Below are 25,851 nucleotides of genomic sequence, written 5' to 3'. Positions count from 1 at the left end.
GGCTTGTGTTTATCTTGCGCTCAGAGACTGATTGATTAATTTTATTGTCACATGTACCAAAATACAGTGAAAAGCTTTGTTTATGAGTGGTACAGGCAGAACCACAGCAAGCAAAAATGTACAGATCGAAAAGACTTAGAGGCATACAGTTACGTTATTTGAGGCTAGAGTCCATACAACAGTCTGATAATGGTTGGAAAGAAGCTGCTGCTATACCTGCTCGTGCATGTATTCGGGCTTCTGTATCTTCTGCCTGACGGAAGAGATTGTAGGAGATCATTACCCGGGTGCGATGAGTCTTTGATGATGATGGCTGCCTTTCTATGGCAGCGAGCCGTGTAAGTAGAGTCTGTGGATGGAAGGTTGGCTTCTGTGATGGTCTGGGTTGTGCACTCCACCTTCTGTAGTTTTTTTTCAGATCCTGGGCAGAGCAGTTGCAATACCAGGCCATTATATACCCGGACAGTATGCTTTCAGGTTCTTGTGAAGATTTGTAGCTTGGGTTGTGAATGAAGTTGTTGGCTTGCTTGCCGAGCTGGCTGGTTATCATACAGACATTTCTTCACCATGCTAGGTAACATCATCGGTACGGTCTCCGACGAAGCACTGTTGTTCTATTCTGCTTGGTATTTATATGATCCGGTCTATTAAGTTGGGTTGTGTCATTTCTGGTTCTGTTCTGCATGGGTTTCGTAGAATAGAATCATAGAACTCCTACAGTGTGGAAATAGGCCCTTCGGCCCAACAAGTCCACGCTGACCCTCGGAACATCCCACCCAGACCCATTCCCCTATAAGCCTCCTAATCTACACATCCCTGAACCACTACGGGTAACTTAGCATGGCCAATCCACCTAGCCTGCACATCTTTGGACTGTGGGAGGAAAACAGAGCACCCGGAGGAAACCCACGCAGACACTGGGAGAATGTACAAACTCCACACAGCCAGTTGCCTGAGGGTGGAATCGAACCTGGGTCCCTGGCGCTGTGAGGCAGCAGTGCTATCCACTGAGCCGCCGTGCCGCCCATTCTGTTTGTATATGGGGTCTAATTTTACACGTTGATTGCACTCCGGGTTGAAAACCAGGCCTCTGGGAATTCCCGTGCACATCTATGGTTGGCTTGAGCTAGGATGGTCACGTTGTCTCAGTTAAATTGGTGGCCTTCATTGTCCGAGCGCACAGAGTTAAGGGAAAGTTCGCCATATCGTATGTCGTTTGCTGTTAGCTGGTGTTTACACGACGAACTTTCCCTCATCTCAGTGCACTCGGAGAATCTCCCTTCTGTATTTTGACTCGTCATTGCCAGATATCCGTCCTGCTATGGTGGTGTCATCAGCGAACGTGTAGATAGCACTCGTTTGGAATTTGGCAACACAGTTGTAGGTGTACAGGGAGTACAGTAGGGGGCTGAGGATGCATCCCGGGGGGCTCCAGTGTTGAATGTTATTGTGGAGGAGGTGCAGTTACCTATCCTCACTGATTGCAGCCTATAGGTCAGAAAGCTGAGGATCCAGTTGCAGAGGGTGGAGCCGAGACCAAGGTCACGCAGTTTTGAGATCAGTCTGGAGGGGATAATGGTGTTGAAGGTGGAGCTGTAGTCAACAAACAGGAGTCTGACGTAGGTGTCTTTGTTGTCCAGATGTTCCAGGGATGAGTGCAGGGCTAGGGGTAAAGCATCCTCTGTGGATCTGTTATGTCGGTAGGCAAACTGTAGGGGATCAAGGCACGTTGGGAGACGAGTTGATTTGGGCCATGACCAGCCTCTTGAAGCACTTCATGATTATTGAAGTTGGAGCTATTGAGTGGTAGTCATTAAGGCACACTGCATGTGTTTTCTTGGGTATGGGGATGATGGTGGTCTTGAAGGATGGGGACTTCAGCTTGTAGGAGGGAGATGTTAAAGATGTCAGTGAATATTTCTGCCAGTTGGTCCGCACAGGATCTGAGTGCTTGACAGGGGACACTCTCCGAGCCCATCGCTTTCCTTGGGTTGACTCCCAGGAAGACGGATCTGACTTCTGAAGTGGTGACAGACGGAACTGGTCTGTCTGGGGTTGTCGGGGCAGGTGTTACCACGCTGGTGGTATTCTGCTCAAACCGAGCATAGAAAGCATTGAGTGCGTCAGGGAGGGATGTGTCGTTGTCCACTATCTTACACTGTTTCATTTTGTATCCTGTAATGTCGTTTGGACCTTGCCATAGATGGCGGGAGTCTGTTTGTAAGGCTGGGCCTCTAACTTGGTCCGGTACTGCCTCTTGGCCTTCCTGATGGCTTTGTCGAGGTCATATCTGAACCCGCACAAAAAAATCACCTTGTCTGCCAGGCTGCTTTTTGCTTTAATGTGCTGGCAGTGTTATATCTGATATCAGCTGTCCATTACAATGTTTCAACTTCAGCCTTCTACTCATTCTGAAGCTAGGTGGAAGCAGAGCAAGTCATGGCAATTTTGGAAGTACCATAATGAAGTGAACGAATATAGGAGGTATGGTTAGTAAGTTGGCAGATGACCCCAAAATTGGTCATGTACTGGACAGCGAGGAAGGTTACCCCAGAGTACTTGAGGACCTTGATCAGTTGGGCCAATGGGCTGAGGAATGGCAGATAGAGTTTAATTTAAATAAATGTGCATTTCGATCGGGCAAATCAGGGCAGGACTTATAAGCTTAATGGTCGGGTCCTGGGAGTGCTGACGAGCAAAGAGACCTTTTGATGCAGGTTCATAGTTCCTTGAAAGAGGAGTTGCAGATAGACAGCCTAGTGAAGTAGGTGTTTTGTACACTTGCCTTTATTGGTCAGTGCATTGAGTATAAGAGTTGAGAGGTCATGTTGCAATTGTACAGGACACTGGTTAGGCCATTTTTGGAATACTGCATGCAATTCTGGTCTCCCTGCTATGGGAAAGATATTGAGAAACTTGAAAAGGCTCAGAAAAGATTTACAAGGATGTTGCCAGGGTTGGGGGGTTGGAGGGTTTGAGCTATAGGGAGGGGATGAATAGGCTGAGGTTATTTTCCCTGGAGCATTGGAGGACGAGGGATGACCTTATAGAAGTTTATAAAATCATGAGGGGCATGGATAGGTTGAATAGTCAAGGTCTTTTCCCCAGGGTAGGGGAGTCCAAAACTAGAGGGCATAGGTTTAAGGTGGTAGAGAAAAGATATAAAAGGGACATGAGGGGCAGTTTTTTTCATGCAGAACATGGTGTGTTTATGGAATGAGCTGCCAGAGGAAATGGTGGAGGCTGGTTCCATTACAACATTTACAGCATGAGTAGAAAGTTTTTAGAGAGATAAGGGTCAAATGCTGGCAAATGGGGCTAGACTAATGTAGAATATCTGGTCAGCATGGACGAGTTGGACCAAAGGGTCTGTTTCCATGCTGTACAGCTCAATAACTGTCCCCACTCTCTCAGAACGAGGCATGAGAGGCCTTCCACAATTGAAGGTGCGGCTGATGATGGGTAATGGTGGCTCATTCTCAGCTGTAATTTCAGGGGACAATTTGTATAAATGTTTCAAGCACAAGACAGTGTAAGTGCAGTTGGTGCATGCTCAAAATATAGATCATCCAGTAAGTACAAGTCTGAGAGACCAGGAATCTCTGACCCCGATTTGAGGTTTGTCACAACCACTCTACGAAAGCTGAGAGAGCGAGGGCGTTTTAGAGTGGGCTGTTGTTTCTAGGTTGGAGCCCAGCAGCAGTCATTGCAACGTCTTGTGGTCCTGATCCTTATTTTGGGAAGACTGGCAAGAGGAAGAGAGGGGAAAAGTGTTTTTTGGGGGGTGTTGCAATGTGTTTGTTATTTGTTATTTGTTATTTTGGCAGTAAACATTTTGCTTGCTCTCATTGTCCAATATTTCTCTTGCCTGCGTCCATTATTTATATAAAATTGCAAAGAGCAATTAAAATATTTCACTTATCACCGTTTTTATTTTCAGGCTCTTGTTTTTGTTTCTCTTGTTGCCCCAAGTTCTCCCTCTTCTTTCTCTCGTTGCTGTTCTTCTTGGTTATGATGCGAACTGTAATGTGCACATGGAGATTTCAACATTTGTGGAGTACTAGAGCACCACATCACAACGCATTGCACTGTCTAGCACTAATGAAATATTAGATTTAAAAGTAGACAATTGCCTGTGATCAGGGTCATAAAAGTTTTCAGTACAGTTGGTTCTGCTATAATTCATGTTCTGGCAACACGAACTGGCTGTAACGCGATTGAGGAATAGGGGAATGCTATTTCTAAAACATGAACTTGTGTTGGCTATAGCGCGATCCCATCAGTGTGCGGAGGAGGACGTGTCGATATCACATGATCGTTTCACGGGCTTTGTCGTGAAGTGCTTTCTGTGAGACGTGCAGTACAACCTTCTCCCCCATAAAGACATCTTGACAATTATTCCCAAGGTAAATTGTTAAATTTACTTTTATTTCATTATTAGATATGAATCAAACATTGGTTTTTTTTTGGTGGTCTACCCCAAACCCCACACTTCCCGTAGGCCCGGTTATTTCTATAGGCATGATTTTCTATAACATGATGTTGCACAGCAACGCAACTATCGTGTTATAGCAGAATTGACTGAATGTCATTGTGGTTTTGGGAAAATAACTATTTGTTATGCCACAATCGCGCAAGTTATGTTAATCATACTTGTGTTCATACTTGTGTTATCTGACTTGAGTGCTGATTTGTTGTAAACCAGTATTGTTGGTTGAGATCTAGAAATGTCAGCTTTGTGATACTGTTGTTAATATTAGTATTTAGGATTTCTAAACACTTTACAAACTGAGGTGCTTACACTTCAAATCCATTTATGCATCTGTTAATTTAAATGCATCAAATTTCTTTTTCAAGCTCACTTAGTTTGCTGAAAGTATTAAATGTTTCCTATATCAAAACACTTGATAGTACATCAAAAAGTGCTTCATTGGTTGTGAAGAGCCTTTCCATGTCTGGTGATTGCTAAAAGTACTACATAAATGCAAGTAATTCTTTTGTATAATTTTTAACAGTTGTGCAGTTGAGTGTCAGAAATTCTGTTAAAAAATATGTAGTTGTTAGGGAAGTTTTTTTTTAATTGAAACTTGCAATTTCTTTTATTATAGATCTGGACATTTGAGTATTGCCGGAAAATTAGTGCACAGTGGTAAAACAAAGCAGTAGCTAATGTTATTGTATGTTGATATACTTGTGCAATCATAGCCCTTGCTCGTTTTATTGCAGCATCAAACAATAAATCTGGATATTACATTGTGCAAGCTGTGAAATTGGTTTGGTTCATGTCTGTTTTGCTCATGTAGATTCAGCACAAATTGTATTTTTAACAATAGGGCTACCTGTGAGCTCTGTGTGTGTGTGTGTGTGTGTGTGTGTGTGTGTGTGTGTGTGTGTGTGTGTTTCAGGTGGCCTGAAACTAAGTCTGTGGATTTACATTAGTGAAACTAATAAATCAATTTCCATTGATTTTTCAGACCCCTAAGTTTAAAACAATGCTGTTCACAAACCAAAATCTACTCCATTATGTTCAATTTATGTTTGGAGCCTCAGCAATGCTTGCGTATGAGTTCAGGTTTGAACAGTTGGTTACATTTTTTGTGCACGTGATGTTGAATTGTAAACTTTGTATGTTTCAGATATTCAGCAGCAGTTAAACCTTGAACTGCAGAGATAAGTGCTGTTACTCTTCTCCATCTCCCTGTAACCAATGTGTATTTTATGGGCTTAAAGGGCAGCAGTAACTTGTTACTGATTGTGGGCATCATCAGTTGTGTTGTATTTATGAGTTGGAAGATTTTGCAAGAACTTTCTTTTGACTAAAACCGAGCAGCACTTGACGGTCCCAATCATCCCATACTATCTCAATCTTACAGGATGTTAAGTGCACAGTCCCCACATTATAGCACCTGCTGTTAAGGGTATGATTACAGTACTGGTTTAGTGTAGAGGTCATGTATTACAGATCAGGTGTTGAGGTCTGATCTGACTCTGTAGTGCGATGTCTCTTTGAAAGGCTGCCTCACCGTCTTGGGAGAGTGACTGTCAACACGGCCCTAAGTGATTCCAATCTTGCAAAGTTAGACCGAGGAGAGTTGCAAGAAAAGGAATGCTCGAGTACTTTTGTGATATTTGTTCAGACTTGTGAAACTTTGTGGGACTGGGGTGGGGGAGGAAGTGGTAAATTTGAAAAGTAATGCAAACCAAGTTGGCAAAAGCCATTGAAGAATTAGGGAACAGAAAGGTGTCTTAAAAGAAACTTGTCCTCCAACTTCAAATTTAGATATTCGCTTTGCAAACTTAACTTTCCAAGTAATAACCATCCAGCTTTGGCAAACTCGACCATTCAACTCTTTGGGAGAGTATTTTTGTAGCTTGCCCTGTACTTGCTATACCTGCTGTTACCCTGTTTAAATCAAGCTAGAAGTTGCCCTGTAAATGGCTTACCACAGGTCTCAGGCAGAGATCTTGACCATAAACTATTGATTGCATTGCTTCTAGCGTCACTGTGTTGCTTATCTTCATATACGAAAGGAAGCATGTTAGAAAGGAAAACACCTTTAAACCCAGCTGAATAATCTAACTTCCTCTTTAATAATCTATTTTGTTTTTTCTTCTATTTGTGGGCTTATTATGTACAGTATTAAGGAAATGGACAACATACTATTGGCAGTAACAATTCATTATTGTTGAAGTCTACAATTGTAATGTCACTGTTTGACTTTATTTGCCCAGCCTTTTGTTTTAACTACGTGCTGTAAGTAAATTAATTTTAAGGTCATGAAGTAATAATGCTGATTTTATCTTTTTTTAAACTTGCAAAGTTTATTTTCCTTTGGTTGAAGATTGTCATTGGACGGAGTTTTTCTGGGTTCTGGAATTCTTCCAGTAAATTCACAGGACATGTAGTGTTTCTAGTGAGCATTTAGTGTGGAGACAAAAGAATTGTAGGCTGGACCAATCTGTGACCAAAAGGCCTTTGTTATTCAGGTTTATGGGAGGAAGCCCAATTAATTATAGACTGGTAAGCACGGAGGGGATTCTGCATCCCCTAGAGGCGATTGTGTGTATTATAAATGTGTTGGATTGCTGTGGCTATGTATGCTTTTCATGCATGTTATACCCTGGAGCTATGGATAGTGATGGTACAGGCTCCATTACCTTTCCATCGCACAGGTGACCAGGAATCTGTCCTTTTTTTTTGCTGCTTGCCATTGGCATGTTTTGGAAGGATTCATAAGTTGGGAAATCAATCTATTTGACCATGTTGTTAATGCACTTGCCTTTGGCATCAGCTCCTGGAGCGGAACTTGAAGTTGGAGCTTCTGGGTGAGGCGGGGACGCTACCCGTTGTGTCACAAGCCTCCCAAAGGAGATCCTAGTGAACAATAAGTCACAGACATCTTGCTGATATCTGTGGTCTTTAAGAAGATTCTTTGAGTCATTGTAGCATGTGTTTAAGGCCATGCAATGTAATTAAAAAATAATAAGCTGACATTTGTTCTGAGGGATGCAGGTGAAAGCTCTGGCCTAGCAGAACATCTTGAGGCTTCAGCAATTGGGCTTACATTGCTCTTTGTGGTTTTAGGAGCGTGGGAGCAAAGGAACAGGAGTAAACCATTCTGTCCATCAAGCCTCCCCCGCTATTCGATATGATCGTGGCTGATCAAACACCCCAGTGTCTTTGTTCGCCTCATACACAAACCTTGTATGCCACTCATTATCAGAAATCTATCAATCTCTGCTTTAAACACATTCTGATTGATAGAGCTGCCACAGTTCTCTGTGAGAAAAATTCCAAGGGTTTATGACCATCTTTGTGGCCAAATTCTATCTCCACTCCATTTACAAGTTTGCTGACAACGTTACAGTTGTAGGTTGAATCTCAAACAACGACAAGACATAGTACAGGAAAGAGATGGAGTGTTTAGCAGCATGGTATGAGGACAACAATCTCTTCATCAATGTCAGCAAAAGAAAGAGCTAGTCATTGACTTCAGGAAGCAGATTGGAGGGCATGCTCTTGTCTACATCAGTGGTGCTGAGATGAGGTGGTTGAGCGGGTCAAGTTCCTGGGAGTGGTGGTCACTAACAGTCTGTCCTGGTCCGAGCATGTCGATGCAACAGTCAAGAAAGCACAACGTTTCTACTTCCTCAGGAGGCTAAGGAAATTCGGCATGTCCACAAATTCTCTTGCCAATTCTTGTAAATCTGATTTGATTTATTACTGTCACGTGTACCACAGTACAGTGAAGTGCATTGTCTTATGTGCTTTACTCAATTTTATTCAAAGGCAACATCATCAAAGACCCCTCCCACCCCACTTCTACTCTCATACCCTCTTCAGTCAGGCAGAAGATATAAAAGTTTGAATACACGTACGAAGAGATTAAAGAACAGCTTCTTCGTCACTGTTATCAGATCTTTGAATAGACTGTCAAATGTTAATGTTGATTTCTCTCTGCATCTTCTCTCTGGCTGCAACACTGTATTCTGCACTCTGTTCTGCTACCCAGATGCACTTTGTATGGTACAATCTGCCTGTATAGCACACAAAACAGCACTTTTCACTATCTCGGTAAATGTGATGACAATAAATCAAATCAAATCAAATCAAATCAAATCAAATCAAATAAAACCGTCTGAGTTTTTTAAAAAATACTGTTCATCTTGGACCTGTGTGGAATCCCTTTCACTTTTAGATCGCATTTTCTAAACTTTCCAACCAGGGAAAACATCTTGTGTGTATTTGCCCTGCCCATCCCTTTAAGTATTTTTTAGATTCCAATGAGATCACCTCTCATTCTTCAAAACTCTAGAAAATACAGACCAAGTTTGCACAGTCTCTCTTCATACGTCAGTCCCACCATCCCAGGAACCAGTCTGATGAGTCTTCATTGAGCTCCCTCAGTGGCAATAATATCTTTCCTGAGATGAGACCAAAACTGCATACAGCACACCAGGTGAGGTCTAACCAAGCTATGCAATTGAAGCAAAACTTCACAATTCCTGTACTCGAGTCCTCTTGCAATAAAGGCTAACTTTACATTAGCCTTCCAAATAGCTTACTGCATTTATATGTTAGTCTTAAGTGACTTATCAACAAGGACAGTCAGGTCCTTTTATACATCTATTCTATCCAACCTCTTGTCATTTAAGAAATATTTGCACATCTGTTTCTATGGATAACCGTATGTTTTTCCACATTAAATTCCACCTGCCATGCTTTTGCCCATTTGCTAAGCCTATCTAAATCTTCCTGAAGTCACTTTATATCTTGCTCACAACTCATGTCCACTGAGGTTTGTATCATCGCAAATTTGAAAATACTACATTTGGTTCCCATCTCTAAATGGTTGATACAATTTTTGAGCAGCTGGGTGTATTGATCCTTGCAGCATCTACTGGTCACAGCCTGTCATTGCAAGAATCACTTGTTTATTCGTACTACTTTCTGTCATTAATTCATGCCAGTATATTACCTCCCATTTCACATATTTTAACGTTTTTACCAAGCTGCCTGTAGGGGACTTCATCAAAATTCTTCAGAAAATCTAGGTACTGTATCCAATGACTGTCCTTTCAGTTTTGTTACTAACAGCTTCCAAAAAAACTCCATTAAACGTGATTTCCCATGTGCAAAGCATGTTGATGATGCTCACTCTGATCATTAACAACTATTGCTAATGTCTATATATCCCATTCTTAAGTGGATTCTAACACTTCTCTTATTACTCATGTAAGGCCATCAGGTCTGTAGTTTGCTATTTTCTCTGTTGCTGTCGGAAATAGTAGGGTGGGGGTGCCATTTGCTACTTTTCAATCCGCGGGAACCTTTCCAGAATCTATGGACGCTTAGAAGATAATCACCAATGCATCAACTATCTCTATAAACACCTACTTTAATGCTGTAAAATGTAGACTATCAGGTCCTGGGGATTTATTAGCTTTCAACCCTGTTAGTTTTTGCAGTACAGTCTTACAAATGCTAATTTCCTTTAACTCCTCATTCTCCCAAGCCACTTGAATCTCTACTTTTGGGAGATTTCTAGTATCTTCCTTAATGAAAGCAGACAAAGTAATCGGTTAACTTCTCTGCCATTTTGTTGCTTCTCCATTGTACATTTTCCTGACTCTGCCTTTAATGGGCCCACATTTGTGTGAAGTGCTTCCTTTTCTGTACCGATTGAAGTTTTTACAGTTCACTTTTATTTTTCATGAGGTTGCATTCATGTTCTACTTTCGCTTAACTGTTTCTTGCTCCTGCTTTGTGTTCTATAAAACTGAAATTACTATTCCTGGCAAATTTAAAGGCTTTTTTTAACCATATGCAATCCTGAATTTTTGTAAGGTTAGTATGAGAGTTTTAGGAGAATGTGATGGATCTCAACACTTTTATCGTGGTTATGTGGCTGAACCTTGACTTCTGTGGATGAATAAATGAGAACCTGATGTGTTGAGGTCGAGTTGATCAGATTGTACATGATCCTTCATCTTTTTTGGTGTTTCTGTTCCATATTGGAATGTTGTTTTTAAGAGGCATTTTCATTGTGTGTTCCAGATATTTCTGAAAGTTTTGGCACTTTTAAATAGAGCAGAGGTAAGCAATTGGGCCCATCAAGTTGTTCTGCCATTCACTGAGGTCATGGGTTGATCTGATAGTCCTCAACTCCACTGTCCTGTCTGTGCCCCATGACCTTTGAGCCCCATACTGATTTTTAAAATGTCTGTCATTCTTGAATAAACGTACTGACCCCACCTTTACAGCTCTCTGTGGTAAAGAATTCCACAGATTTACTACCCTCTGGGAGAAGAAATTCCTCCTAATTTCTGTCCAAACAGGGTGACCACTTACTCTGAGGTTATGCCTCAACTCCCCCACAAGGGGACACAACCTCAGCATTTACCCGGTGAAGCTTCCTAAGCATCTTGTATGTTTCAATAAAATCATGCCAGGTTCTTGTAAATTTCAACAAGTACAGGCCCAACCTACTCAACCTATCCTCATAAATTCCTTTCATACCATCATCATATGTTTTTGTTTTTCTACTTTTTAGTCAGAAAGACTGTAATGTTTAACTTTTTAAACTTTGTTTTCTTTATTTTTCTGCTTTGTATCAAAATTCTGTATCTAGGTGCCTTTGTACCTGAGATGGCGCCATAAGTGGTGACTTCTAAACTTTTCACTGTACTCGTGTGAGTACGTGACAATAAATCTAATTCAATTCAGTTCAATCCAAGTTATTAAATATATTGCAAATAATTGCGGCTTCAGCACTGACCCCTGTGACACTCCACTAATTACAGGTTGCCGCCTTGAACTCCCCTCCCTTATTCTGACTCCGTTTTCTATTAGCCATTTCTCTCTCCATGCTAATGCACTATCCCTAACACCAAGGGAGTATTATCTTTTATTAGTGGCCTAATGTATGGTATTTATCAAACACCTTGTGGAAATCAAAATCTATTACATTGACATTCTGCTTGTTACTTCAAAATAAAATCTAAAATTTGTGAGCATGATTTCTCATTCATGAAGCCATGTTGATTCTGCTTGATTATGTTATGAATTTCTAAATGTTCTATTTTCTCCTTTATAATATACTCTACTCTTTTCCCAGTGACATATGTTAAGCTAAATGGTCTGTAGTTACCTGTTTCTGTTTTTGTCTCCTTTTTGTTTTTGAAGTCTTCCACCATGAAGACTATGCAAAGTATTTATTCAACTGCTCTGCCATTTTCTGATTCCACATTATTATTTCCCCAGCCTCACTCTGTAAGGAGTCTTGTTCATTTTGGCCTCTTTCTTTTTATATATTTAAAGAAGCCCTTGATGTCTGTTCTGTTAGTACTTGTTTATTTTCTCCCTTTTGTTTTAGTTTAAAACTCTCTCAATCCTGTGGTTTACCACTTGTCTTTGCTGCATTGCCTTTTCTTTCAATTTGATATGGTCCTTAACATCCCTGGGTTGTTCTTAGTTTGTTTATTCCATTCCTAGAATCCTCCTTTCTCACTGGGATATATCCACGTGATATTCCATTCTTGTTAGCCACTCATATAAACTCTCTGCCATCTCTTTGCATCTTTTCTCTATCCTCCCCATAGTTTAACTTCCACACAGCTATGTATCATTAGGAAATCTAACTGAAGAGACAGAGTATGTATCGAAGTCATTTAATGTAGAATGGTTAAAAAGCTAAGGCCCCAGCATTGATCCAAGCAGCACTCCATTATTCGCTGCCTGCTGTCTCATACAGCCTAGGATATTGGGAAAGGTTTAGTTAATAAGAAACAGTCAGATGAATTGAGCTGGTATGTTGTGCATCTTTTTAAATAAAAGTAATGAAATAGCCCGTGTTTTTTTTTTGGCAGTAATAACTATGAAACTTTGTCGTCCTTCTCATCCCTCTGAAACTGCAGCTTCTTCTGGAGTCCACATATGTACAATTAAATATGGAAATCTAGAAACTGCTTTCAGAGAGTGTGCTTCGGCAAAGGATGTTCTACTGAAGTCCCTGTAGATGTAATCAGGTAGAAATCATCGAATTGATGTGAACGTGCACTTTTATGCTATAGTGTCATAGTGAAAACCCTGAGGCTATGGCTTGTTGAATGTGGTGTAACTGGATTTTTAGTGGTGCTAAACTTGATACTCGCTGCCAAACAAATTGTGATCTTTATAAGCTGTTTTTTAAAAAAATTTGTGGAATGTCAAATTATAAAGTTCTATGTTTTTAATATTTTTAAAAGTTTGCGGTATTTTAAGTTCTAGCCGAATCCAGCATGTATATCCCAATCTTTAATTTGTTTTGCCTAAATTACGTTTAAATATTAGAAAGTAATGTTAGTCAGTGATTTTAATTTCCTGAAATAAAAACAGAAAATGCAGGAAGTAGAGAGAAAGCAAGAGTCAGTATTACAGGTTGTGATCTTTCACCAGAACTGCTTTTTACTTCCTTGTTCTCCATCTGTGAGAATGTTTCAGTGTGATAAGCTGCTTGATGACATTGCTGCTGTTCAAAACCGAAGTTGGTTTTGACTTGATGCCAGGATCAAAATAAAGTTGGGAAAGAAGGATTACTTGCGACAGATTATTAATCCTTGTGGGCAACTTTCTTCCAGGTCAGGGGTAAGTAACATTGCTTATGCTGACCCCAACACCATGTATTGCATTGAAAGGCCAATCTTTAATTTGAAGTTTTCCTTTGAAGGAAATCCTGTACAGGACGTAGAATTTGATTCCCAGAATTTTGATTTAGGTAATATGAATCTTATGTGTGCAAAATGAGCCTTTTAAATGAGGAAATGGCACATGGAGGCGAGTCACTTCGATCAGTCGAAGAATGCATGTCTCCAATATCTTCCAGCAGCCTTTGCTTTTTAAAGTTGGACTCTGGAATGTTTAGGTCCTGAGAACGGGCCTTTGTGCATATCAGATCATTGGACTGTTGATTATTTCTACTTGTGTTGAACAGGTCAGCAGCTGTATACTATATTTTAACCAAACGTTACTGCAGTAATATCACTCTTTGGCTTTTAACAGTTCATGCCATCTTCAGAGAGAGTATGGTGTGAGGAGCGTGTCAATGTTTGTAGAAGGTCCTTGATATGGAATTTACTGTCCTTTGCTACAGTAAAATAATAGACTTCAGAGTAAAGTATCTTGCTTTGAAATGGGAAGTTGGGGAGGTGAAATTAACACTTTTTTTTCCCAACGTGCTATTTATACCTATCTCTGTATGCCATACTGAGGAAATCAAATTTTGCACTATATCAAGCAAAGACGTTTTGACTATTTGTGTGAATTTAGTAATTGTATGGAGAGGTTATTCACTATCTTGATGCAATGTTCTGCATATAGAGATTGATCGTTTCACAATACCTTTTTAACCAATTGCAATGCGCACAGATTCTTTTACGGTTTAAGACTGAAAAATGCTGCAAATGCTCAGCAAGTCAGGCAGCAACTATAGATAGAGCAGCATGGTCATCAGTTCATGACAAAAATCCATTGAGACAAATTGTTAGCTCTTGTTATTTTTTTCTCCATAGAAGTTGCCAAACATGTTCGGTGTTTCTTCCCTTTTCTGATTTATAGGTTTTCAACATTTGAAATATCTTTTGCTCGAAGTTGATTTGCTTCAATAAAATTTCTAAAAATCTGAACAATGACTCTATTATATAGCTGGTAATTTTGGAATGGGCTTCTTTATAGAAAATTAGATATTAAAGTTTATTTGCCTGCTGTTGCCATTAATGAGGAAATGTCTTTGTGTAGTGTTAAGTGTATTTGAAGAGCTTGATAGGTTAATGTAATTAAAATTAAGTTACATAAAAATGTTGTCTAAGCTGTGGCATGTGTTGTTGGGGGACAGTGGGTTTGTACAAAGGAAACTATTCATCCTGTCACATGGCAAAGCAAATCAAAAGAGCTGTAGGGGCACAAGTTCATAATGACTCACTCACTTTTTTTTATTTCAGAATCATTCACCATGAAAAACAAGTGGAAGTAGACAGCAGCTGAAATGCGATCCATTAGATATCTCCATGCGTGAATATATTTTCCACAATGTACTCAGGATAACCTCCTTATAAGAGAGCACAAGCAAGATTTTAGTCTGCATGAAAGTGCACCATATAAAATCGCAATGGATGAGTACACCACAAGAACTTATGGGACTAGTGTGCAAGACAACAGGCCTTTGTTTGGAGAGACATCAGCAAGGGTAAGGGCATAGGGCAGACAATAATTCACTGTGATCTCCTGATTTTAGAGATTCAAAGAACAGCTTAAAGCTGGATTTTGGTATACAAGTATTATTGTTTCAAATTTGCTGCTCCACTGTAGCCCAAAGTAATATGAATTTTTTTCCCTTGTTTAGTATCTGTCTTAAGTTTGGTTTATGATGTTTTGAGTAATAATGAATTGTGACAATGGTGAAAATCCAGCAGATATCTGGAGTAACTATTCATCTTGCAGGTATATCAGTGATCATTAATATAAAGGTTATTTTGACTGCAGTTTGTGAAGAATGGAACAGTAATTTAATGTGATATATGTTTGTACACTTTGAATTGTCACAATTCTGTGCAGCAACATTTTAGTTTTTATTTAGATTTGAAAGCTTCAATTAATTCAGTGGTAGCATGAAATTATCAAGGGAGTACCCATTCATTTTAAGTGAATTGAATTGTAAACTGTGTACATTCAAAGCAACTTAATTTTTAGTGTGTGTCTAGCTTGTAGGAAAGTTAGCAAGAAAAGGGCAAACTTACCGTTAAATATTAGTTGTAAACTTTCTTTAAATCAATTTAGAAAGATATTTGTATTTAGGACTTTAGGTGGCATGGAGGAAGTTTGAATTATTTTTATTTAGGTGGCTCAGTGGCTCAGTGGTTAGCACTGCTACGTCACAGCCCCAGGGATCCAGGTGCAATTCCACCCTCAGGCGACTGTCCTTGTGGAGTTTGCACATTCTCCTTGTGTCTGTGTGGGTTTCCTCTGGGTGCTCCAGTTTCCTCCCACAGTCCAAAGATTTGTAGATTTGGTGGATTGGCCATGATAAATTGCCCATAGTGCCCAGGGATGTGGAGGCTTGGGTGATTAACCATGGGAAATGCAGGGTTACAGAGATAGGGTAGTGTTGTGGGTCTGGGTGGGATGCTGTTCAGAGGGTTGGTGTGGACTTGATGGGCTGAATGGCCTGCTTCCACATTGCAGAGGTTTTAGAATTCTGTTGTTTTTCTTGTCCTTTTCCTGATCTAATGTTCCAAACTTTTAATCTTTACCATCTAAAATTTGATACAGAGGGAACAAGGAATAATTAGGAAACAGAAGAATCCCAGAAAGTTGGAATAGAATAGTTTGAAAACTTGAAAATTAGCAATTATAGTACTTCATATTTTTCTTAATGATCAACTTTGGTTTCAATGGGAAATGTGAACAAAAAGTAGTAGAATTATATTTGCAACTTGGTAGAGCTTGTAGCAGCACATTTGTTTTCTGTTATCTGCTTGTTTGTTTTCCATTAATTTCCATTTGACTTCTGTGGTCTTCCTTTCTTGTTGCATTTTTGAATAAATATTGATTTTATGTATTGCCCATTATATATTTTGGGGAGGGTGCTCTGTCTGTTTTCTGAACTGTTCAAGATTTGAAAATCCTTTTCGTTGATCCCAAATTTAAACTTTGTTTGGCTGTTTTCTATAGCTTGTTTTTTTTTTTGTTTCTAGCTATATCTGTAGTGTGCTCAACATTCACTATGTGGTTAGCTCTGTGGTCTCTAAACCTGCTAACTGGTATTTTTCTGTTGGTTTTTCTTGTTTCACTTTGACTATTGAGTGACTATTACTGCCACTTCCCTTCCTAAATTTGCATGTTAATTAAATTCCATTCATTATTTATACACAATTTTCTAAACATCACATCTGAAGCATCACTTCATTTAATCTGTGATGTCCTTAGAGTTATCAAGCAAGAACCTTCACCTTTTGAAGTACATTTTAGATGTTCAGTTTAAATACAGTCTCTCCTCCCAGTTTTTTTCTTGGCGTTGAATCAATTATTTTGTCTTTTATTTATGTTGTAGCAGTTGTTGTACGTGTGTGTTTGAAACATGCTGTGGCTGAGTTTCCTCTAACGTGACTTTGGTAAACTGGTAACAAATAAATAGTTGGACATAGAAATTTGGAAAGTGTGCTGTTTGGCTAGATCTCAACATTTAGGAAATGTTATGTATAATATGTCTGAGTATCATATAAATGGGTGGAAGTTATCAGAATATCATGTACTAACTGCTATTTATAATACTGCATCTTTTGAGATCCCTCTAGATTTTTTTGTCATCACAGAAATCTTGTATGGTTTGTACATTTTGGCAGATGTGCCTACTGTCTGAAAATGGCTCATTTACTCAGAAATTTACAGCACAAAAAGAGGCCACTCAGCCAATCATGCCTATGCTGACTCATTAAAAGAGCAATTTTACTTAGTCCCCCATCACTGCCATCTGTCCATAATCCTGCTGGGTCCATGGCCTCGAACCTCTCTGACCTTTTTCGAAAATTAGTAATGGAGTCTCTGTAGATGCTTTTCCCATTGATTTTTGTATCTATGATCTCTGCCTTTTGATCCACTTGCCAGAGGGAATAAATTTTCTTGGTCTGTTAAGGGATTTTAACTTGAAAACCCTTGGTTAGATTGCCTTTTCACTTAACTGTTCCAAGGAGAATAGTCCTAATTGAACCTTTCCCGGTAACTGAAAGCCCTCATTCCTGGTAACTTGTTGGTAAGCTTCAACTATTTTTTTGTTAAGCCTATCCCAAAATGTGGTGTCCAGGGTAGCCCGCAATATTCCAGTTGAGCCTAACTAGTGATTTTATGGATATTTTTTAATCAAACTGTTCAGAGATGCTGTTACACACCTCCTGGTTCGGAGTTAGGGATATTACCACAGTGCCACAGGATGCTGTTTCAGAGAGTTGTAAACTTTTTTTGGTGAATATAAATGCTGATTGTTGCCTTATTATCATTATTCTCAACTAGTTATCTCTCTAATCAATAATTTCCAGTTAATTCCTTTGAGTCTTTCTTTCTGATTTACCTTTTCAAAATTTGCTATTTTAACTAGTACAAATTTTTAAAATTAATCCATGGGAAGTGGAGTTGCTTTCTGAGTTGTCCTTGAGAAGATTGTAGTGAGCTTAACATTATAGTGGTTCTAAATGTTTTAGCTGCCAGTCCGAAAATGCTTAATTTTGCAGGGTATAGATGTTCACTGTAAAAATCTGTCTGCACTATACTGAACGATGTTAGTCCCAGTGAAGGTTTTGATGTAGGCTTAAGAATAGTCTACTCTGTGCCTTGGTCTCTGAAACCACGCAACAATGACTGTGTGATGTGTTCTGCCCCAACTAATCAAGCCTACGTATCTATGTAAGAGTAATAAATTTAAAGTTGGTCCTCTTTTCACACAGTCATAGAGTCATACATGTGAAATTATACAGCTTAGCGTAAAGGCAAGAAAACTCGGTAATGGCAGGATGGATAACGTACTATCACAATTAAGTGTTGAAACTGTGCCTGGAATTTATTTTAAATCGGTATTTATTTATTTATTTATTTATTTATTTATTTATTACTTCCAATGTTGCTTAAAGTTAAATTTGCAGCACAATGTTTCTCTATAACCCAGCATTTTTGAAATTTTCTGATAATGTGCATATGTTCCAGTATAATTTATGAAAATATTATTTTCAAGTGCAGATTTTGATGGGATTGTGACAACAGCAAATTTGCTGTTGCTGATATTCGTTTCCCTTGCTAAAGCTAATCTTTATTATTTCTTGTAAAAGATGTTCTTTGATAGTTCTACTTTGTTTGTATTGTAGTTGATTTTAAACACCTGAAGAACCATTAGCATGGAAGAATTGACTCCATTAATGTAGTTTTTTGAGATAACCAGGTGTAGAGCTGGAGGAACACAGCAGGCCAAGCAGCATCAGAGGAGCAGGAAAGCTGACCTTTTGGGCCTAGACCCTTCTTCAGAAAATGGTCAGCTTTCATCAAGAAGACGTGTTGCCCGTTTTAAACTTTAGCTAACCAGGAATATTTTAACCAAGTGTTTGGTAACCAACATTTTAAGCAAGTAATTAAAATCTGTAATCTTTACTTACATCTTTTCTTTTGATAAGTACAATACAATTTGAAAGGGCATTTAAAATATTTTAAGACCTGGATCATACGTCTCTTAATCTTTCTTACGGTTTTTTTTCCAGGATCGAATCATCAACATTGTTGTTGGTGTCCTCACATCTTTACTATTACTAGTAAGTAGAAAGATTTCAAATCTTAACTTATTGGTAATTAGTTTTATAAAATTGATATTTTATATAGATACCATCAAAGTATTTTGGAGAAAGTAACGATGCATGTAGTTGCAAAATGTAGGTGAAGTTGTGCTTCAACATGCAATGGAATAGATTGCCAGGAAGAGTGGTTGAGACCAGGATATTTGATTCCTATGAACCAACTGTCTGCTGTAATGGGAAAATATTAGTGTCAGTGTTCTGGAAGCAAATGTGTTGGTGAGTCTTTATCTATTGAACGATCAGGCAGCACACTGACAACTGGATGGCACATTAATTTAGTTGCAGATATTGAAGGTCCTTGCATTTTTCAAAGATGTTTCACTTGCAACTCTATTTGTATCAGAGTTATCTTGTTTATTTTTGTTAATACCTGATTTATTTGCAGTTTTTTATGGTGAAGTATGTTTCATTTGTTGCAGTGCTCTGAATGTCATGCAGAAAATTCGTATTGCAACTGTCAATAAAGCAGCAAATGGAATGATCAGTTATTTTTGGGTGGTGAAGGTTGGGAGGGTATTGGTTGAGCAAATAAGTTGATCAGCAGAGTCGCCAGCTCTTAATAATACCATGGAGCTGTTTTGAACCATCAGGATGGGAAGCTGGGCCTTAGGTTCACTTTGAGCTGAAGGAATGATGACACCAAGAATGGAGTCTACTCTCAATATTTTGTTTTCGAGAGTAGAAAGTCATTCTTGGTGTAGGGTGCCTTTTTAAAGTTTATTGAAGGACCAACTTAAATCCAGTTGTGCTTTAAATCAAAATATAGCATTATTCAAAGAAAAGGTGCAGTCATTAGAAAGGAATCTTCTCCTCAATCTCTTATTTCTTGCCTGTATGCTACCTCTCGGCAGTGCCCTGAAAACCCATCTGGTTCCGTGTATGCTGCAAATCAGTTCAGTCTCATCACCTTCTTGGATCCCTCAACTGTCTGATTTGTCTTGTGCATCTGTTTAAGGTGTTAGAGGACCAGAAGTCACTGGAGGTCGGAAAGGATAGGGGTGATGGATGAATCTGTATGATCGGAGTTTTGAAAGAAAGAGAAGAATAACAAATTTATGGAAATCTGCTTAAAATTGTCCTCCCCTTGTTTACCCAGGTTGGAATTTGGAAATGTCAGCCCTGTGTTGCTGAAGAGTCTGATTCCCTTGGTGTTCAGTTAGCTTCCTGGGCAGTCAATATGAGGAATAAATATGAAAACTCCTTGTGCAAGCCTTTTGGCCTTGATTCATGAATTGAAACATGCAGTAATCAATGAGGACATCTGTGGGCAGGGCAGTACAATGTCTTCAGATTCTACATTGATGGCATTGATTCAAATTTGAAGTATTTGCCATTGTTATAGTTGCTTGTGGTTGCTGCCTGTTATACCACATTGTGGACCAAGCTGTGATGTTAAATATGGTTAAGGAAGAAGTTGTCCGAGTTTAAGGATCGGAAACTATGCAGACAAAGCACAAGGATCTGAACTCGACACTCAAGATTTTTAACGTGTCAGGTTCTGCTTTAGTTATAATCTCATTTGGGATAAGAACGGAAATGCTGGAAACACTCGACAAGTCTGGGAACATCTGTGGACAGAGGAATTGTTGACACCAGGTAAATGACTCTCTGTCAGAATTGGGAAAGTATCAGACATATGTAACAGGTTTTAGCAAATGGAGAACCATGGAAGGGAGACCAAATGGAGGGAGAGGTTGGATTACAAGAGGCATGATGCTGCCAGGCAAAATCAGATGCCAGTAGGGCAATAAACAAACAGTATATCAAGAATGTTTTAATGGGGAAGCGGTAATATGGCAATGGCCATTCCAAAAGAAATGGAAAAGTATTATGAACGGAAGTTGAACTTTGTATTCAGTCTGGAATTCTGTAAAGTATCTGATTTGAAAGATGAGGTGCTGAAGGCAGAAGTCATAGTGGGAATAGGATGGACAGGTAAAATGACTGGAAACTTGGTCCCATTGCGGAATGAATGGAGGTGGTTTGCAAAATGGTCATTCGATCAGCTTGTGGTTGCCTTGATTTTAGAAGTCCCCATTGTGAGCAGACGATGTAGTGAACTGAAAGAAGTATGAGTAAATAGCTTATTTATTTGAAAAGCCCTTGGATATTGTGAAGAGAGGAGGTAAAAGTGGAGGGGTTGCCTCTTCTGACTCGCTTAGAAAGCTGATGTGGAAAGATGATTGAGGAATGGTTGCTTTAGAATCTTGAGGGGAAAATATTTGTAGGTGACAGCAGGTTAGAGAAATTGAAATTGGTGGCGAATGAATGTGAGGCCAAGTGTTGAAAACTAGGGCGGCACTTCATGTTTCTGAGAGCTGGAGAGAGGCTTGTTAAGTGTAAAAATGAAAAGAACTCTTGACAGCCTCCTCAAAAGTTGTGGGACAGACTCAATGGTTGGAGGAAATATGTAACAGAAGCACTGGTATGGAAGGTTGCAAATTTAGTCCAGAGAAACTTGGAGAATGTATTAAGTCCCTTTTAGGAAGCAGAGTGGAAGTGGTAGTCAAGTAGATTCAATATTACCTCTGTTTGGATTTGGCTCTTTATAAAACCTCGATTCACTAAGGCCTTCTTTATGTTCAGCTGTAACTTTTAAGAAGTTGTGAATTTAAAACTCCAAGTGTCCCAGCTTTTATTCATTTTTACGTTTTGCTTTTACAAAGCTTTTTCTTCTAAAATGTTCCTCATTTCTCTACATTAAACCAATGACAAATTCTTAGGCCACTGGGGAGAGAAAACTAATGGTCAGTTGTCATTTTAGATGTTATCTGTTTCATTAGACTACAGAGGTGGTATTGTGTTAGAAAGAAGATGGACTAGCCAATGGGAGGGGGGAGGGATGAAATTGTATGACTGGAAATCAGTAGCAGGCAAAGAAATTTGGTGGTCTCATAGGTTTTCTTTATACAAACCTTACTACCTTGGAAGGGTAATAAACATTTGATGGTGCTGTCTGATGTCAGTTTTTCCAATTCTGTTCTACAGGTAACGATTATTAGTGCTTTTGTTTTCCCACAATTACCTCCAAAACCACTGAATGTTTTCTTTGTTGTCTGCATCTTGCTGACTTGCGCCTCCATTGGTGTTCTTGTAAGTATCAATTTTGTAATGTTTTTCAGAAGTGATAGCATTTTTTAATAATTGTGTAGATGTTTGAGTGGCTGCATATGAGTAATTTTAATAATTAATTAAATTACTTGAAGTGCAAATTTGTATTAAATAGGGTTTGCTGAAGTGTCCATTTGAAACTTATCTATCTTGTGGCCCTATATCAGAATGGCAGTGTAATTTACTGCTCAATGTGCATCAGGACAAAAATTGGAACTGGACCTGAAAGTGCTGTGTCTTTGCCCCAAATACTTGTAGCAGCTGAAGTCTTGGTGGATGGATATTTTGTTCATATTTTGCAGGGCCGTTGCCGTCAGGAAGCTGGCAGGTTGAGTCAGCTTGGGGTCAGAATTGGAAGACCCTTTTTAGAGCTGAGATGAGGATTTTTTTCAGCCAGAAGCTGGTTAATCTTTGGGACTCATTGCCACAGAGGGCTGTGGAGACTAAGACAGAAGTTTTTGTTTGGTAAGGGGATTAAGCGTTACATAGAGAATGCAGGGGAATGTGGTTGAGAAATATATCAGCCATGATTGAATGGCTGAGCGGACTTAATGGGCCAAATGGCCTAATTCTGCTCCTATATCTTGTGGAACTGCTTACACCAAATGGCCCTTTGAAAGGTGACTAAAGTAGTTTCGTGAATATACCTTTTGACAATGATACAGTCTACCAGTGAAACTTTCCAAACATGCTGAAATTCCTTCTTCAATTGGGTATCCCAACATGTGCCTGGCCTACCAGTCCATTGAAGGAATATAAATAAATCCTATCATTTTTGTGTTCACAAAGCCGACAAACTCATTATTTATAAATAATCTATTGTAGGCTTAGGGTTTCATTTTGAAGCCTTGCAAATAATCTATTGGTTGACTGATATTCTATTTTGGATCTTTGATCTCTGATCTCCTGTATACAATCCAAACATAGACATGAACTGAAAATGCTGTTAAATTGCTTTTTGCATGGAAAGCCATGGGGAAACTATGTATGGTCTCGGTTCTTTACATACAAGAGGCCATATGTTTATGTAAAATATCAATTTGCAAAATACATCCAGATTCTACTGAGAACTTCTATGCCCCGTACACAACCATTTGAAGTGCCTGTAGCAGTTTATGTAAAATAAGTGGATCTGACATTTAGTGCAGCCTTATTTAATATTTTTCAGATTTTCTGGTATCGCCAAGGTGACTTGGAACCTAAATTTCGGAATCTAATCTACTACAATTTATTTTCCATCCTTTTGCTGTGCATATGTGCCAACTTATACTTCCATGATGTTGGTAAATGACTTTTCAGTATCCGCTCCAATTCACTTGCTGTCTATCACGTGTTGATAAATGAAGATGACAAATGAAGTTCTCTACTGTAGAAATGGAATTTCTGGTTTGCACAGCAAGAAAAAATGTTTTGTAAATGTGAAGTGAATTTCCTTACCAGCTTCGTATTGTAATACAGAACTTGAGGCGTACTGGATGCAGACTCTTTCCTACATGAGCTGGGATTGATGCCACAAACATTAATGCAATTTGTTTTCCAAAATACATTTTAAGACTTGCACTAAATGAACATTCCAGACTTGCCAAGGTTTTGAGATCACACACACTCTTTTTGTAAAGGATGTTTTTCTCTCTCTCATGCAAATTGTTTTTTTAATTATATAAAGCACTTGAAGGACAAATGACATGTTAAAGTACAACACAAAGTAGAAATAAAGATACTGCAGGACAAATATACTTTTATTTTGTCTTAAGTAATGAAATAATTGCACTATGCAGCCACTTAACTACTGGATTTTTACAATAAAATAGCCAAACCAAGCCTGTGAACCAATACTAGACAATACAACTGTAAGAAAGCATTGACTTTGTTTTAAAGAATAAATAGTAATAAAATAATTTATATACACTGAACTTGTCTACACTTTTTTTGTACACAAAAATAAGTTGAATACTAATTGATTCCTGGAGGTCTCAATTTTTGACAAGTATTTAAATTTATTGTCACTGTAGTGCAAGTTTGCTTTTGGTAGGTACAATTCTCTCCATTTAAGCCTAGGCCCCTAGCATGTACATGCCTGTACCTCACCTACACAATAGTGAAAAGTAGTTTCTTTGAGGGGGAGAAGGGAATGTTCTTTCTCCATATAACTAAAAAGTCTTGGTATACATGTTTCTGAAATTCTGTAAACAGATATATGAAACGTGTATTTAAATCACATTAAGAATTACATATCAAAAACCCCTTTTCCGCTCAAAGAATGTGCAACTTGGTTCAGTATCTTTGACTTGCAGAATTTAAAAAAGCTTAAGAGGAATTATTCAATGAGAAACACAGCTGTTAAGTATGATCTTGGTAAAGCACATTTCAATACCTTTAGTAGTGATTGTTTATCTAGTTAAAAAATACTTAATATCTGTTTGCTCCCACATCAGGAGGAGTTCCTCAACTTGATATAATACTGTCAACATTGACCTAATTTGAGGGGAAAGGTCATGTAGTTTTTCTAAGAGTTAGAAATTTGGTGTCTTGGCAAAGTGCCATTGTCTAGTTTACATTGTTGAGTAAACTTGCACCATAGGAAATTAAATTGTTTCTAAAACTACTCTATTCATTTTATGCAGTTTGTCTCAGGCAGCACCATACATTCAAATGTTGAATTATCAAGAGCATTAACTATTGACATTTCATAGTTGGTGAACAATGCTGGATTAATCACTCTCAAAAAGACAGCACGACAGATATACAGAAGTTCTCTTCAATCATCAGTATCTGGGGTTTCCAATGTTGAGCCAATGATGTCTGAACAGTCACCTTGGGGTTGTAAAATGGGATCTGAAAAGAGAATTTGAATCTTCGTGAGTGTTTTGTAAATTAGGTATTCCAAACTTTGTAGGACATCTGGAAGTTGGCAATTCTTTGTTTTTAAAAATACTCATCTAGCTGAGGGTAGTTAGTGCTAAGAAATGGAACACTCTTCATTTCAGAAACCCAAATATCAGCATCAAGCACTCCCTACAGGGGTTCAAATACACAGAGCTAGTTTGCACTGCCTCAGCTCCAATCTCTGGAGTATATACTGTATCCATCCACTGAATTGGAGGGGCGAGTTGAAAGTGCAGTGACTGGCTTCATCAAGGACCAATCTTATTTTATACCAGGTGTGATGCAAGCCATTTGAAGAGTTTTCCTATTGACCCCCCAAATGATGTCTAGTTTTGCTAAGGTTCCTTGGTACTGTACTTGGTTGACTGATACCTTGCTGTCAAGGACAGCTCCTCTTACCTCATCTCTGGCATTCAGCTCTTGCGTCCATGGCTGGATCAAGGTTGTTTTGAGGTCTGGAGCCTGGCTCAATTTCAATGTTCTGATAAAAGTCACACAACTAGAAGGCAGGAGTAAAAAAAAGATGAACAAGTTCTGAGCAAGACTAGTGATTTGGAGAACAGCTCCCCAAAATAATCATTATGTGGATTAGACTCCTTGTAAAAACACTTAATACCATGTAGATTGCCTTTTTAAAAATAATTAAAAGGGTAGAAGGATAAGTGCAGATGAAGAAATATTTGTGGATGAGGATTTTTGTGCTGCTGAGACAAAGGACGCATATCTTGGTTCATAAGTTGTGAAATCAGATTTTTACTTTAAGCTACCTACAGTGATCAGGAAATTTTGTGAAAGGATTACTCACTTGGATGTTTTACCAATAGTCATTTCTTTAAAGGATAGAATACGGAAGGATTCACATGAATGGACTTGATCAGTTGGGTGCTTTGTCTTAGAGGCTATAAAGATGATGAACATTATTGTTCCCTTGTGCTTTAATACTTAAGGTAATGGCTGTTTGGTGCAGCAAACTGGAAGAACATTCAG

At 38.8% G+C, this 25,851-nt stretch overlaps 2 protein-coding genes across 3 annotated transcripts in view; one reads left to right on the top strand and one right to left on the bottom strand.

The window, feature by feature from the left end:
* The first annotated feature begins 4,064 nt into the window (after window positions 1-4,064).
* Window positions 4,065-23,891, top strand: tmem243b (transmembrane protein 243, mitochondrial b). 2 transcript variants are annotated; one of them, XM_020526884.2, is made up of 5 exons: window positions 4,065-4,406; window positions 14,479-14,723; window positions 18,775-18,825; window positions 21,856-21,960; window positions 23,147-23,891. In XM_020526884.2, the coding sequence occupies exons 2-5, from the start codon at window positions 14,646-14,648 to the stop codon at window positions 23,267-23,269; spliced, it is 357 nt and encodes a 118-aa protein (XP_020382473.1). In that variant the 5' UTR covers window positions 4,065-4,406; window positions 14,479-14,645; the 3' UTR covers window positions 23,270-23,891. The 2 variants fall into 2 exon arrangements, with proteins under 2 accessions (XP_020382473.1, XP_020382472.1); XM_020526883.2 differs by lacking the exon at window positions 4,065-4,406 and adding an exon at window positions 12,908-13,126.
* The window catches only part of dmtf1 (cyclin D binding myb-like transcription factor 1), a 68,665-nt gene continuing 66,510 nt past the window's right edge, over window positions 23,697-25,851 (bottom strand). The window contains exon 14 of the mRNA XM_048610013.1: window positions 23,697-24,813. Within this exon, the coding sequence (XP_048465970.1) occupies window positions 24,737-24,813 (77 nt within the window). The 3' untranslated portion in view covers window positions 23,697-24,736. The remainder of the gene's footprint in view (window positions 24,814-25,851) is intronic.

The sequence above is a fragment of the Rhincodon typus genome, chromosome 22 (assembly GCF_021869965.1).
Source record: "Rhincodon typus isolate 14 chromosome 22, sRhiTyp1.1, whole genome shotgun sequence".
Taxonomy (NCBI): Eukaryota; Metazoa; Chordata; class Chondrichthyes; order Orectolobiformes; family Rhincodontidae; genus Rhincodon; species Rhincodon typus.
This window is presented reverse-complemented; position numbering and strand designations above follow the sequence as displayed.